Below are 16,140 nucleotides of genomic sequence, written 5' to 3' on the forward strand. Positions count from 1 at the left end.
GTTTAGCAAGATCAAATGAAAATGGTCAGATAATTTTGGCAGTTGGGGGTAAAGTTACCCCCTTACTCTTTGTACAAGGCCCTGATTTATTTTTATTTTTATTTATTTTTTTTTGATTTGATTTGGAGTTACAGATTGCCAACCATAGATCTTACATTAACTAGTTGACATTGGCGTTGGTTCTGTAGCGTTTGCATATGTATCATTGACAAGGTTTGGCAACAGGGCGCATACAGACCCTTTATTACTACCACGCAAGATTCGACGTTTCACATAATCAATTAAATAAAAATACGGATGGTATTTTCTACGCATGCACATGTATGCATGCTATTGCGACACTTTCCAAATTATTATTTTTTTTTTTAAATTCCTCGGTTAGACTAAAAGGAGATTTCAATAGGCGTGTGTAGGCTTGAAATGTGAAACAGGTCATTGTTGAGTGGGAGCATTTCCACTCCACTTGACGCATGTCGGGTAAACGCCTAGTTATGAGAATATGCATGATGCGGGAGGATTAAATGTGTAGGCAAGGGGAGATATTTTAATAATTATATCGCGGAAACCTGGGAGATCACAAAAAGAAATCGAAAAACCGTCTGGAATATTTTTATTACCATATTGATTATTCGTGTACCAGTTCTATACATAATCTTGCAGTAGGACCTTTTTCCTTTGCTATTATTTGTGGGATGTCATGAGATGCCCCTTTGGTCGTATTATAACCTGCAGAGCCAGGACTTGGCAAGTTCTGCCGATCTGGGACAAGAAAAATAAGAAAAAAATTTTTTAGCATAAGATGCATTCTATGCCGCTAAGGGTTTGTGGGTGTATGTATATCGTGCTATCATGCAGTGGAGATTTGGAACTTTTCCTGGGTTTGTGTTTATAGCATAATAGGGGCTCCGCTCGTATTCCTCGGCTTTCAATTTCCGCCGTGTGAAAAATTAGGGAGTAGCCAGGTCATACTAGTGATCAACCATTTCGTGAAACGGTAATAATATTACCTTTTGGCTTTGCACTGACATGGATCATTCAGGATCGGCCTTTTTCTTGGAAGAAGGATACCCCACTAATGATTCAACATTCGTGGCGTTCTATTTTTTTGCAAAAAAAAGCAAGAAAAAAAAATTTAAAAGGGCACATGCATAATTTGGTTTTACACCTTATGCATGGATAACAAATTTATCACGACTAACCGTATTCACGTAATTAAAATCCAAAAAATATGATCTGTAAGAGAAGTAAACAAACCTGTATGGATGTGTTAGATGAGGGAAAAATTACCGGTTGTTGTTTCTCTTAAAGCAGAGTTACACTAAATAAGACAACAATAACCTCTAGTTTGTGTATTTGCGAGAAACAGCACGAGAGGCCGATGGTAATCATCCGATTATTTCATTTAGACGGGTTGAAATTTCAACCTTTATTTGTCCATAATTGTAAAAACTTTATTAAAAACGGAATAATACACAAAAATAATGATAACACACACAAAATAGTTACATTTATGCACCATAATATATACACTTCATAAGCTTCAGATGGTAGAAAAAGCAGACACCTCCATCTATCATTTTAATAGCAGGCAAAGACGTTTGCAAATCCTTGCCAATAAATAATAAAGAAAAAAAAACCAATCATACAATAAATAATAATAACATTTGTAGCCAAAAATTAACAAGATATTAAAAAAAAATCTAAATTCGTGTATAATAATGATGACATCTTTGACTCTACTTCTTTTCCTTTTTGTCCGAAGTAGGTGGTGATTTACCGGGGCTCTTTTGTACCTGTTGTGGTGGTTGAGTGTGTTGTTGAGCATTTGTTTGCAGATCACCAACCTGATGAGGGTGTTGTTGTAGAGGCTGCTGTTGGCGCATTGGCTGTTGCTGCTGTTGTTGTTGTTGTGGAATACCTTGTTGCACTTGTTGATAGCCATAAGGGTAAGCCTGTTGTTGACCATATGTGCTTCCGTTGTAGTAGCCTTGATAATATTGATTATTTGGGTTATTAGGAGTGGCAATTGCTCCATTGTAGTATTGTTGTTGATAACCACCGTAAACTTGTTGATATTGAGGATCATTTACGGCTGGGTTTTGTTGTTGTGGAGATTGTTGATTAGTTGGACCAGGGGTAACTATGCTAGCCTGGCCTTGGTTGGGAGTTCCTGTAGGATATTGTTGACCGTATTGTTGTTGGGGTTGTTGAGGTTGTTGTTGTTGCTGTTGTTGATTGTATTGGGAATAGTAGTTTTGTTGAACGGCACCAGCTCCCATTTTGTTATTTACAGGAGGACTGGTTTGTTGAGCACCACCGGTTGCTGCAGAGGCAGCGGCGGGTGTTACTCCAGTTTGAATCACTCTTTTTATATCTCTGACAAATAACGGATACAACAAATCGACAATTCCTTCACGTTGTGCCATGGACAATGCTCGTTCAAAAGGAATCCAGACACCTTTCAAATGCATTGAACCAATTTTAACCACATGACGAACCTTCTCTGATTTCAATATTCCATCTCTTCTACCTCGTGTCATTTGAGCAACATTCAATAACTTAGTTCCATTAATCATGTTGTTATCTGCCCTTCTCACCACGGAAACATTGTTTGCATCCACTTGATAACATAAAGTTTTTTCATCTTCCCACATTGTGGTTGTCACTCTTGGTCGTATACCTGGAGGTTGGAATTGACCGACAGTAGAATTAGCTCCACTACCAGCAAGTAAATCTGGATTAGAAGAAGCAGCAGCAGCAGCAGCAGCGGCAGTTTGAGCTCCAGCCCCTGTTTGTGGATAACCCCTATTGCCATATGCTTGATTCAGTTGTTGATAGTAGTTGTTACCAGTGGCAGCACCAGTACCTGGAGCACCGGCCATGTATTGATATCTGGCGTTATTATAGTCAACGGCACCACCTTGTTGTTGTTGTTGTTGCTGCAGCTGCAGTTGTTGTTCAGGTATTCCCTGCTGAGGGGTTTGTTGGTTGTACATGTAATATGATCCATAATTAGGTTGTTGTCCCGCATAATTTTGTTGTTGGTGCTGATGTTGCTGTGTGCTTAGCGGTTGTGCAGCGGTTGTGGCGGATGTTGCAGAAACTGCTGCAGTAGCGGATTGAGATTGCTGGGGCGTTGACCCGCTAAATGATCCATTCATCTGATCTTGACTGGCTGCAGATACAGAGTATGCTGACATTTATTGATTCTTGGGATGTAAGTTGGCAACAAAGAAAATGATTGTTGTTGTGTCGTTTTCCTGTTTGTGTATGTATGTTACCAAGCGCCTTGCAAGTATTAACAATCTGGCAGTTGTGCTTTTAGTAGGGCAAACTAAATTTCACTAATGACTAAGTTGATGTTCTCACGTACAATTGTAATTGACTTGAATTGTAACCGGAAATCTTGGGTTTTATTCCTTGTTTTCCTTTTTGTTTTTTTTTTTTTGAGACAAAAAAAATGCGATGTGAAACCGTTTGCTTTTTCAAACTTGAAGAATTATATGGAGTACGGTAATCTTGTTATGTCGAGTAGACTGGACTTCTTTCAAATGATTGTGTCAAGTATCAAAACTGATCACTGTAAACTAAATTGAAAAAGACGAAAACAAATAAAGATGCTATTTTGCTATACCTTAAAAGAAAGATTAAAAAAAAAGATCCTTTGGCCATATATAATACTCAAATAAAAATAAAAAAAAAAGAAAAACAAAATTCCATATTCGATCTTTTCCTAATAGTAAAAAAAAAAAGAATAATAATAAAAACAAGGATTAGAGTATTAAAAAATAAAATATTATTTAAAGTTAATATGTATGTGAGGGAAATATTATTCAATAACTCAATGCGTGGTTTTAACCTAATAATTATATGTATCATGCAAGATGTATTAATTTAGTGGTTAGTGTCTGGTTTAATTTCCTAAAAGAAATCCTGTGAAAAAAATACAACAAAATTAGTTAAAAAATTTGTTTTTTTTTATGCCCTATAAAATATCCGAAAAAAATAATTAGGAAACAATTTGCCCAAAGTGAATACAATTCCAGACAGTTGGATGATAATGAAATTTCGTAAAACTAGTTGGTGACTTCCCCTCAGACCACTGATTTTCGGGTTTATCCTTTTGAGAAACCCGGTAGCAAACGAGAGTTAATTTACTAAAAGCCTACATTTAAAACTCATTGGCCTCTACCCAACCATAAAGCTTAATTTGAAACTCTCGATTAAATTGTGTGTGGGGGGAGGGGGTGTTCCCAAGCGGACTTTAGCTTCGTAATAATACCATTTGTGTACTTTGATTTTCTTTTGTTATTGATTTTTATTATGATGATATCATCATTGATTTTATCAGTTTATATTTTTATATGCATGTTCAATACGTAGCGCAAACACTAAAAATATTACAGACGTAATATCAATAAAAAATATCGGCATTAAACACGATTTCTCCTTTCAACTAATAAATATAGCCATTCAGTACTATAGATTGGAAACCACTAATTCACAAGAGTGGGGGAATCAATAGATAGGATAATTCGTATTGCCCATTATGTTCTCGGGTAGATTCCACTATTGTGGAAAAATAATTCCGCACTTATTGTGATACAAATGCCCTGCAATTTTTCTTATTAGTCATTAATTTATAATGAATATAATGACTGAAAATTGGAGCCATCTGCTTTTTTTTTGATTGCAACTTCCTTTATGATTTCATTGTTCTTTCATGCAATATTTTTGTCCAATTCACTTGTAGTTTTACCGAAGGTCTAGAAATATCTCCGCGTACATCCAATTCTTTTAGGTGGCTCATGGAACGTGGCGGTGAATTAGCTTTGATCCACACTGTATCGCGAAAAAATTATCGTTTTTTTTCACAACACCAATTTTAATCCATGCTTATCTGAATTGGGGGATCTATTAGTAAATATTGACAAATCTGAATCGTAGGAAGAAAGCTAGATGAAAGCCTTGCTTTCGGTTAGTCTATTTCTCAGCCTAATAAGTTTATTTTATTAGTAATAGGATCTCTTCTACCTGCCACTTTTCGGTTCATATATTAGATAAGGTAGAGGGGGGGGATCCAATGGTTTTTAAAAATGAATGTGATTTTTTTTGTCCGTTCCCAGTGGTTCAGGAGAAAGCTCCATGCCGATACCGGTGAAGTAATACCTTCCTTACAAGTCAAATACAATCTTCGTTTCCGTTCATGGGTTTAACTTTTTTAAATTAAATGATTGAATGACTCAAGCACTCTGCCGATTCACTAAGACTTGGCTTATTTCCCGAGTTAATCCTTAAGTAATAGAACTAATCTTTGGCGAGGAGAAAAACCTAAAAATTATTTTTTTGCTATCAGTATGCGCATTTTCCACATATTTGTTTTTTGGTTGATTAATGAACAGACTCACACCATATATGTTCTATACTTTTATTTTTTACACTTGTTTGTCTTATTATAATTAATTTTTTTTTATTTTTTTTCTTCATATTAAAGCTTTTTTTTTTTGCGAAAGATTCTCGGATCTTCGCTTACACCGTTTTCTTCAATTTTTAATAACTCATCCGAGAGGGAAATAAACACCAAGGGAGGTGTAAACGGACCATATATGTCATTATGCGTATTATGACATAACACAAAAGTAATTACACTCAGAGAATAATCGATGTGTGAATCCATGCATATCTAATTCATTCTTTAAATAGAATGCTCGTTCCGACTATTTTATCCGTGGGCTCCTTAGGATCGATATTTTTTTTATTAATTTTTTATGGCGAGGAGAGAAGAACAAAACAGAAAATAATCCTTTGTAAGGATTATTAGCGCGCGCCCATTTTAGTTTTTTTTTTTAATAATAATTTGAAATAGTTGCTATTTGGAACGATTTTGTGGTCGCTCATATGTCCGAGTGTAAGGCAATTGATCCCTATCACTTGTTAAGATATTCCCTTGAACAATGCGGATAGAACCCGCGGTTTTTAGAGCTAGTTGTGACTAGCTCGCATCGGCACAATTAGTTGACTTTGTGATTGAACCAAGCAATAAAACTAATAAATGGTTCTTATTATAGCAACCCTCATGGAAGGCATCAAGAAAGAAAAATCAAAAGTAAAATTACCAAAGTACAGTTCTTGTTCATAGGCAGCCTTACTTAAATGGCCTTAAACGAATTGTTTGTTCATGTCCCTTAGTCACCTCGGTCATCGCTATTGCATGGAATCAGCATATTCCATGCATCTTCCAATAGTCACTGAAACATTCGCGTGCAGAATTACGAAGTTTGCGCTTGCACATCATGCTTATCAGTATTAAATCACAGGAGAACTAAAGAGTTTTCCGAAAAGTGATGATGTGGCGCAAGTAAAGTTTAACATTATTCACCCCTGGCGCATCTACGACGGCGTTTTTTTTTTATTTAAAAATTTTTTTTTCTCATGCGTTGACCTAAAAAAAATATCACTTTGCGTACCCCTCTAAACAATTTTCTATCATTTATCTATCTGTTGTTATGAATTCAACTTTCGCTTGCTTTCTGATATTGTGCCTCTGCACTGTTTTTTTCTCTCCCTTTTTCTCACTCTCACCAGTAAAAATCGAGCTATTTCGTGTGGAACCCTAACTAACAAAAAATAATAAGCAGCCAAAAAAAATATTTCCATGCAAGTGAATGCACATTCAGGCGCGTACCCTGCATTTTCGAGATAACGCAAGATTTTTTTGATGTGGCAAATCTTAATTATGCATTAGCCGATTTTCAAGTGAGCAGGTTTTGGTTGTAAATGAATATATCGGTGAGTAGACATTGAGACCACAAGACCGTTGTACCAACGTGAACGGTCTGTATGAGGCGTGTTGTGCTGCTATTTACAATGGGAGAACAATGGGCTGATCATTGTCCAACAACTTTTCTCCTTCGTGTAAGCGTAATACCTAGACAATAGTTTGTAGTGGAGCAAAAATACATTGTAGTGTTTATTGTTCTTGGCAGCATTCAACCGTCTCAAGGAAGTAATCTTTCCTGGTTACATCAGCATTGTTGACATCTTTCAAAAAAGAAACACACAGTGGGTTCATAACCATTGCCATCAACACATAATTGATTATGTAATATGAAAAAAAAATCAAGCGAATCATATAGTCGCTAGAGTTTTGATCGTTCTATTATAAAGATCTTCACTCGAGAAGCAAATATCGATACATCCCAGTTTGTTTCTTGATGTATTACCTGATATGTGGTACCACTAAAATCATACCAAAAACGCCTTCAAGCGATATTGTCTTGGCAATCGAAAGAAAGTTGACAACCCCATTCTCTCTCCTTAGTTAGTATTTTAAAAAGGGATATTATTTTTTTGATAATTGCAAAAAAAAAAAAGTCTGCATGACGGTACAGGATTATTTTCTCTATGCTTGATTTTCGTGACTGGAAAATATCCTACCCGTAAAAAAAACCAAAGTTTTTGCTGACCCTGGAGTACAGGGGTACCTTAATTACATGTAAAAAAATATTCACAGTTGTTTACATATGATAAGTTGATGATCATTTCATCATCGGATACTACTTCCTGTTTAGATTATTTTCGTGACGGGTGGTAATTGGCATCGCAGATTTTAATTATTACATAAAATTAGAACTTGATTAGTAGGGTGATACGAAACAGTAACACAAAAGAAATTTGGCAATCTCAAACAATGAACAAAACAGTCGACCATTTCGGTGTGATAAGCTCTATTCTTCCTTTGCTCCGAGTTACGTATCTGTTTGTGCAATGAGGTATATTTAATCAGCCTTTTCTTCCAGTAATCTCTTCTTGAGGTGACACCTTACGCCGTAACTGTATTCATACTGACCGAATGAATCTTACTTTGCTATATCTATCACTATATCTCAGATAATAAAGACAGGCGCGTACCAGCACGACTTGAAATAAGCTGCAAAGCAAATAAAAAATATTTCTGACGCACAATAATTTAAACCGATTGCCACAAAAGTACAGATGTCTATTTTTTATCTAAATGGTAACAGATTGCATATAAAATATTTGTACATGCATCCAAGGGGTTCTAAGGGATAATTCCGAAACATGGGGTCAAGGCGTGGAGTAACACCTCAAGCGGTACTTCTAGCTATGCAGATGGGCTTATGACAGTTGCGTAAACTGCGAATCAAAGAATATGCATAGAAAGGACACTAGAATTTCATGCTAAGTTTTCTGATGTAGGTGGCACCTTTTTGGCAGTGGATCGAGAGATTGAAAATCGAAGCTGCCTATGCCTTTATAGATGGCTTAGAATAAATAGCAATTCAATTGAAAGCTTGATTAGATTAGTTGATGTCTTGAGCAGAAAAGAGGGGGAGGATATAGCAAACTGTTCCGAGAGTAGGTATATGTTAATTGGCATATAATGTTTTATCCCATGCTACATGTACAAATACAAAACTAATTACAATAATTACGCTATTGTCATATGCAAGATTCTTTCTAATTGCAATCACTGAGCCAAGAGGCATCCACTCATTTGCAGCTAATTTAGATTAAATTTAGTTGCGCAACTTGATGTCTCGTACTGCACTAGCGCCCCAAAAAAGAAATTTTTTAGCTACGCACTAAAGTTTCGGTACGACAAGCATTAAAGTTTAAATTGTCAATTTGACATGGTTTCAAGACTTTCCTTAGCTATAACTATCTAAAACCTTCTAAATCAATATAACTTTGTACGAAAAAGTAAAAAATTAAAAAGAAATGCGCAAACCCGGAATCGAACCGGGGGCCCAACGATGGCAACGTTGGATTTTACCACTAAACCATTTGCGCTCCTTATTGTTTGTTGTTTTATTATGGAGTTACTTCTGTGTGGATTTCTATCTAAGATAACAACTTTCTAAACACTTAATAGAAACTCAATAGAAACTTGATAAAAACTAAAGAAAAGAATACATAATTTCCAAGTTGAAATTCCCAAGATTCCCAAGTATTTATAGTCCTATTTTCTGGAATCTTTGGAACATCTGATTTCTCAGTTATTACTATCTAGCAACCTAAGAGCATATTTCTTTTAACCAGTTTGGGAATCCTAATTGTACCATTTGATCAATTACTCATTTAGCTAAATAACCTGCTCATAGATAACAATGGAAGGCCCTGCGGTGCCACAATAATATCAGACCATATTAATTTAAAACAATAAGCACCAAACCAACAAATTTCTATACAGACCAATGGTATGATATAGAACAGTTCCTAAAACGGACAACACTCCACTAATTAAAGGTTGCAAGAGATACAGCTTAATAACTGTTGGGCCATAAATGTTACAATATAGTAAACTTTGAATATCACAAGCGCAAAACCTGTTAAACTATGTACAGCTAGGCTATTTATACAATTTAGGATCGGATCTCAACAAATCTTGAAGAATATGCTTATTCTTGATAGTTTGATTAACGATTCCTTGGACATCTTTAGGAAATACTCTCCCATACCAAATCATGTCCTTGGACGAGTCACATTCTTTGGGGAAATAGATCACGTTCCCAGCATACGCGTGTCCACCAATATGACTCACCAATCCAACTTCCACTTTATCTACTAGGTCTTCTCGTTCGAGAACTTTAAGGAACTCATCCTCGAGCAATGGACCTAATATTCCACAACGGGCATCGGTGAGGGTATGGCCACAGATCAAAGCCAAATCTTTTTCCATTTTATATTCTGTACAGGTTTCTATGGCTTGCTCACACGATTCGTCTTGCTTCAAATATTTATGAACAAAATCACCAACATGCTTGGTTTGAAACTTGACGATCTTGCTATCAGGATACACGTAAACGAGCTGTTCTTCATGCTTTCCACATATATCAAACTTCTCCAACACTTGTTTATGGTTTGATAGAATGATATTAGAGACTTGAACTTGATGATTCTTATTCCGGAACTCAGCCTCGAACTGATTAATATAATGAGCTAACCCACCATGAATCCTCGTGATTCCCGATGGCATGTTATCAAAACTAGTATATCCATGACTTAGAATAAGCACATGTTTAAAAGGAACCACTTTGGTGTTGTTCAATTCTCGTTCGAAATTAACAGTTAATCCGTTGGGGAAAGAGGTCGGTTGACAATGGGTACATCCGGTGTCATATTCAGGCAGAGGACAACGTGGGACAAGTTTCCACGAGGTGCTATATAACCTCTTACGTATTAGACTGAGCATGGTTGTGGTGATGTCATAGTGATCTGGACTAATAGAGTAATTACTCTATTACATTATAATGGAAGATGTGAGATTTATTTTCTGTCAAAAGTACACGACAATTTATGAGATGATTCTCGGATTCGGTCCGAGTATTATGCAACCTTATGAACAATCCTACTAAGGTCCATTTTGTCTATAAAAGAAGATTTGATAAAAAGAACATGCTGTACTACTGTTTGAAGTGGTGGGAACACTAGAATAAGGATTTTACGGAGTTTTGGGTATAAAGGGAAAAGTTGTTGCAATCACTTCAATAATCAAATTAAATTGCGCTACTTATATGACTCCTCATCAATTGCAACACATAGTGCATTGAAGAATGATTGATGTTAAGGAAAATTCATGCCATTGAAGCACCTCATAGCCATTATGCACTAAATCAACCCAACATCGCTACAAGGGCTATCCATTCTGACAATAAAAGTAAGCTTTGTAAGTGCATTCCTGAGCTAAAACATCAGGTGCAAAAAAAAAAAAATAATATAAAGTTGCAAAACTATTCTATAATACATACTATACACTATTAAACACTGAAATCTTCCTTTAACTTCCATCCTTTTCTTATGCTATCCCAACTAGCAATCTCCCTAAGCATAGACCTAACCAAGATAACATCCTTCTCCGAACTCAACTTCAAATCAAGACTACTCATAATGTCATTGGACGTACTAAACTTATCCTCTTGTTTACTCAACCAATCAACCAATTTCTGAATGATTACATCACGATCAAGCAATTGCACCTTGGGTTTATAAATAGTAGGCTCGCTTTTCTTTTTCAAACTGTCAAGAATTGACGATGATGAAGTTTTAGTCTTCTTTTTCGATCCAAATTTACCCGCAAGTCCAAATTTCCCCGTCCATGTTGGTGTTCCAATTTCCTTCTTTCTTGCTAGTTTCCGGGATCGCTTCAATGCTTCGGCCGCAGCAGTGGCGATTCTATTGGCTTCTCGTTCGATAAGACTAGTTTCTTGCATGCTTGAATCGATAATATCATCATGTTTCAACGTACTGTGGACTCCACTGTTGGTGAATAGTCCCTGCATGATTCTATCTTCATCCTTTCCCTGTTCAGGTTCCTCCTTTTCATCAACATACTGGTCTAATTTAGCTACCCCCGAGATTTTCGCAACCTGATAAAAATCATCATCATTCGTGTACTTTTTCTTGAATAAACTAGTCTGCTTCCGTGGTTTAGTTCCACTGAACTTTACTTCGGAACTACTAAACAAATCCCCAGTTTCCGTGCCCTGCTCATTCTGATCACCCAATGTGAACAAATCATGGAGATCATTGATTTTGAAAAATCGTCGCTGTTTGGGATCCTTTAAGATCTTATTCGTGAGGAATGTCTTGAAGATTTGTCGATGATAAATCTTTTCTTCGATGGATCCAGTAGTCATCAATCTATATATGGTAATATCTCGCTTTTGGCCCAACCTCCACGCCCGTTCTCGCGCTTGAATGTCGGTGGAAGGATTCCAATCGGGGTCGTAAATGATTACTCGGTCGGCTCCAGTTAAATTAACACCTAATCCTCCGACTTTAGTCGTCAACAAAAACACATGTTGGGTAAGATCAGTGTTGAATTTGTCCACTAGCGTTTGCCGTTTGGAAATAGGCGTACCTCCATCCATACGCAAATAATTAAAGTAGCCAGTCAGGTCATTACCTTCCTCATCAAGTACATGCAAATTAGCCACAAATTTCTCAAGAATATCCAACATTTGCCTTGTCTGACAAAACAACAACGTCTTGTGATTCTGGCTCTGCCACAATTGGAGCAAATTCTTGAGTACTTGCATCTTTCCTGACTTGGCAGGATTCCCATAGTTGTACCCCTTTTTATACATCAATATTTCTCGGTTGATTAAATCAGGATGATTGCATATCTTTCGTAACATATCTACTCCCATAAGCACGTTTCTCTTTCCCTTTAAGATCGAGTTTAATTCCTCACTATGGAGGAATTTCTCATAGAGGTCTTGTTGAATTCGAGTAAGTTTGACAAATAGTACCATTTCATTCTTTTTAGGCAAATCCTGGGCGACATCACTCTTCAATCTACGGAGAAGGTACGGTGTTATTAAATCTCGTAAAATAACAGCACACTTATATCCCGTTTGTACCTGGACATTCGAGGCATTGGCATAACCACCCATATTTATCGGAATGGAAAATTGCTGTTGGAAAACTGGTAATGTTCCTAATCTACCGGGGAATATAAAGTCAAATAATGACCATAATTCAATGAGGTTGTTCTGAATGGGTGTTCCAGATAGGATTATTCGATTGTAGGTCTTGATTTGTTTACATGTAAGTGAGATGTCCAGATCAGGGTTTCTAATCTTGTGTCCTTCATCAAGAATGACATACCCCCATTCACGAGGCAATATATGTTTGGAATATATTCGAAGCCCCACGTATGTTGTGATTAATACATGACCTTTTTCCATGACTCGATCTATGATTTCCTGAGCATTTATTTGACTTTTTATCCCACGAAGTGAAGAAGTAGATGCATGGGGGTCGTGGGTCTCTAGAAAGGACTCTAGTTTCTCCTCCGACACTTTTTCACCCATTCCTGATCCGATACTGTGGAGAATTATACATCGTAAAGGAGGCCACCATTTGTGAAACTCATTAACCCATTGGTTTAGCACCGTGGCCGGAACAACCACAAGCACGGGTTTGTCCAATAACCCCGAGTAATGCAAGCCGGCAATGAAGGAAATGATTTGGATGGTTTTTCCTAATCCCATTTCATCACCGATTATACCACCTGTTTTTTGAGAATATAACTCCCAAAGCCATTGTACACAGGTCTTTTGATAATCGAAAAGTGACGGGTAGATATCTCCAGGAAGCTTAAACTTTGAGTTTAAAATGGCATCTGATATTGTGGGATGTGGTTTGAGCCATTCGTCTAAGTTAGGATTAGGATCTTCTTGGCGAAGACCAGATCTTCGACGACACCAATCAAGTAGTCTGGACTTGTATATCGATTCATCACCATCGTCAATATTCTTGAAATCTTCGGTTATATCTTGATCTTCTTCTTCTTCATCATCATGATCCAGTTTATTTTCCTCCGTTTCTGGTTCATACTCGTAATCGTCGTCCTCTACTTCTTTTTCAAACCCAGGTTGGCGTAAAAACACATGACTTTGAACTTGTGCCGCGTCACTGTCATCGTCATCCTGTTGAAACTCATTCTCATTCCCAAATGCCGTGATCTTCCCCGTCCTAATAAGAAACTCCTTTTCGGTCTCATCAGGCAATCTTCCTTCGTTCGCGTCATCTTCATCGCCCGCATTTAGTTTTGAATTACTCTCATCTAGTCTGGCTTTGATTTCTTCAACATCACGTTGTCTCGGCTCAAGTTCATTCTCCTGAAACCACGCAATTTCATCACGTAGCGACTTACGCTCACTGATTTTCGTCCTGGGGTTATCTAATTTCTTCAGGAGGATATCTATACGTTTGATGGTAGTGTTTAAATCCTTGATGGCCTTATCAAGACGTTTTTGGTCTAGTTCGGCGTCTTTCTGAAGGAGGGCAGCGTTAGCCTTTCTTGTGATGGATGTTTCTAGTTCTGCTTGATCGACTAGCTGGAAATCTACGGATTCGTGTGATTCATTTGGTTCATTCATGTCATGATTAGTAAGAAGAGTGGCAACCTTTTTAGATGCGCACAAGAAATCATCATACAAAAATTTTAATTATTGCTGCCAAAATTTAGCAAGCTGAAAACCCTATTATTCATACACTCACAGATCGAAAAAGAATGGCAATAGAGTGAAGCATCCACTTAAAGAATAGAGCCACAGAAATAACGAGAAACACATCTACAAATTAAGCAAACCTGGTAGCGCAAGGTACGTATATTAGTCTATTAGTATATATATATATACATGCATCACTTCAATTGAGATTTCAATTCTTGCAACACATTAGCATAAGCATCTTCATCCTCCTTGTTAATCAACTCCTTAACACTAGCATCAATAGCTTCCACATCGCGTTTCCTACCCACGTCTTTAGAAATCTTGTCAAACCATTTAATCTCTCCCTTTCCGAAACACAAACTGTATGCTTGCCCGATATTGTTTGCTCTGGCTGTACGACCCACTCTATGCACGTATTCTCGTGAACTGTTGGGCAAGTCATAGTTCACTATGTCTGTGATTGTCACCAAATCGATACCTCTGGCAATCAAGTCGGTAGCAACTAAGATGTTTATGGTTTGGTTGGAGAATTCCTTGAGGATTTTGGTACGGATGGACGATCTGTTGTTGGTAGAGTTCATGTATGCTATATTCACGTTCTTGTTCAATTGTGAAAAGAGAAGTTGCAACAATTTACTCAATCTTAATGAAGATTCGTTAGATTTGGTAAAGATCAACACGTTAGATAACTTGCCTTGAGATATCAAGAACTTTGTCAAGATTAATGGTTTTATCGAAGATTTTGCACTTCCAAATTGTAATTTGAATTCAGATAATGTAGGAGGAACAGTGAATATTTCATTAACCAACTCCTTCTCATCATTGACAATCACCAATCGTGGTTTTTGAAATTGCAAAGAGCTTAATTTCCCTGCATCAGTGGTCAATGTTGCCGAGAAGATAAGCTTCTGCACTGGTAATTTCCACTCCTCGGCAATGTTTATATTGTTATCAATCTTTGAGAGTAAAATCTGGCACCAGTTTTGAAACAGTTGGTTTAACAATCTATCGGCTTCATCAATCACCAAGAATTGCAATGCACTCAAGTCAATTGAACTTTGAAGAATGTGTTCGACCAATCTACCGGGGGTAGACACAATGATATCAGGGACATTCTCAATTAACTTACTAGCTTCGTCCTTAATGGAAATGTCATTCTTTAAACTGACAACAGACAAGTTTGTTCCCTTGGATAAAACAAGTAATGTCGATCTAACTTGATTAATCAAGGGTTTTGTAGGGACCAATATAATTGCTCTTATTCTAGGAACCACCCTTGTGTGCAAACTCTCAATTATTGGAATCAGATATGCTAATGTTTTACCAGAACCAGTAGATGCATTCACTAAAATGTCTCCCTTTACATCTGGCTGTAATTTATGATCGTGAATGTCTTGCAACATAAGGTTTAACACGGCAATTTGCACTGAGAATGCATTGGTGAAGTTGTTACTGGTTAAGTTCCGTTGCATGAATTGAGATAATGGGAATTCAGTGAATGGTTTGGTGTCACTTGGCGATGCGTATATTGGAGTGGCTAACCAATTCAACGATTTCAAATGGGTGGTGGTAGATACAAGTTTTCTGTCCTTGGGTAATGCTGGTTGGGGAAGTGGTGCTAAATCCTGAACTTCAATTGGGTCATCGGTTATTTCTTCTGTTTCTGTTGATTCTACTTGTATAGACTTTTTGAATTTGGAGAATATTGACTGATGTTTGGAAACGTAGTCTTTGTCTTGTTGGACTTCTTCTTCGTCTTTGTCAGAACCTGCTTCTTCTTCGTCTATGCTCATGTTGTCATCTTCCTCTTGTTCAGATTCAGAATCTTGTTCTGAAGGTTCAGGTTCAGAATCAGAACCAGCATCAGCATCAGATAGTTCTTGCTCTGCCTGCTCTTCTTCTGAACTAGACTCTTCCAGATCTTGTTCTTCTTCCAGATCTTCTTCCTTGTCTACCACCTCACTAATCTTTCTCTTTCGAATAAGAAGATTCCTCCTGGGTGTGACATCAACAACATCACTCTCCAAAGCACTTGGATCAAACCTTGCTCCGAACATACTGTGGTAGTTTCTCCTGTTGTCAAACTTTCTTGCAACCTCATCTTTGACTCTACAAAAAAATGTAAATCTTCTTCAGACAACACGCACGTGATCAT

General features: G+C 37.1%; 4 protein-coding genes across 4 annotated transcripts; all 4 read right to left on the reverse strand. All coding sequences in view use genetic code 12, as the record gives it.

Moving 5' to 3' along the window:
- Nucleotides 1-1,438: 1,438 nt before the first annotated feature.
- EFG1 (KilA-N domain-containing central transcriptional regulator EFG1) lies at nt 1,439-3,622 on the reverse strand (the record flags this gene model as incomplete). The annotated part of the gene is made up of 2 exons (XM_007373369.1): nt 1,439-2,988; nt 3,248-3,622. One exon carries the CDS (start codon nt 2,880-2,882, stop codon nt 1,737-1,739), a length of 1,146 nt encoding a protein of 381 aa, XP_007373431.1.
- A 485-nt stretch (nt 3,623-4,107) lies between these two features.
- Nucleotides 4,108-10,249, reverse strand: SPAPADRAFT_147985 (uncharacterized protein; the record flags this gene model as incomplete). Its single annotated transcript, XM_007373370.1, has 2 exons — nt 4,108-5,078; nt 8,618-10,249. One exon carries the CDS (start codon nt 10,214-10,216, stop codon nt 9,374-9,376), a length of 843 nt encoding a protein of 280 aa, XP_007373432.1.
- Nucleotides 10,250-10,781: 532 nt separating this feature from the next.
- SPAPADRAFT_133417 (DNA-dependent ATPase) lies at nt 10,782-13,910 on the reverse strand (the record flags this gene model as incomplete). Its single annotated transcript, XM_007373371.1, has 1 exon — nt 10,782-13,910. The coding sequence occupies one exon, from the start codon at nt 13,908-13,910 to the stop codon at nt 10,782-10,784; it is 3,129 nt and encodes a 1,042-aa protein (XP_007373433.1).
- A 266-nt stretch (nt 13,911-14,176) lies between these two features.
- On the reverse strand, nt 14,177-16,042 carry SPAPADRAFT_48957 (putative ATP-dependent RNA helicase; the record flags this gene model as incomplete). Its single annotated transcript, XM_007373372.1, has 1 exon — nt 14,177-16,042. One exon carries the CDS (start codon nt 16,040-16,042, stop codon nt 14,177-14,179), a length of 1,866 nt encoding a protein of 621 aa, XP_007373434.1.
- Nucleotides 16,043-16,140: the final 98 nt, after the last annotated feature.

The sequence above is a fragment of the Spathaspora passalidarum genome (genome assembly GCF_000223485.1).
Source record: "Spathaspora passalidarum NRRL Y-27907 unplaced genomic scaffold SPAPAscaffold_2, whole genome shotgun sequence".
NCBI classification, from domain to species: Eukaryota; Fungi; Ascomycota; class Pichiomycetes; order Serinales; family Debaryomycetaceae; genus Spathaspora; species Spathaspora passalidarum.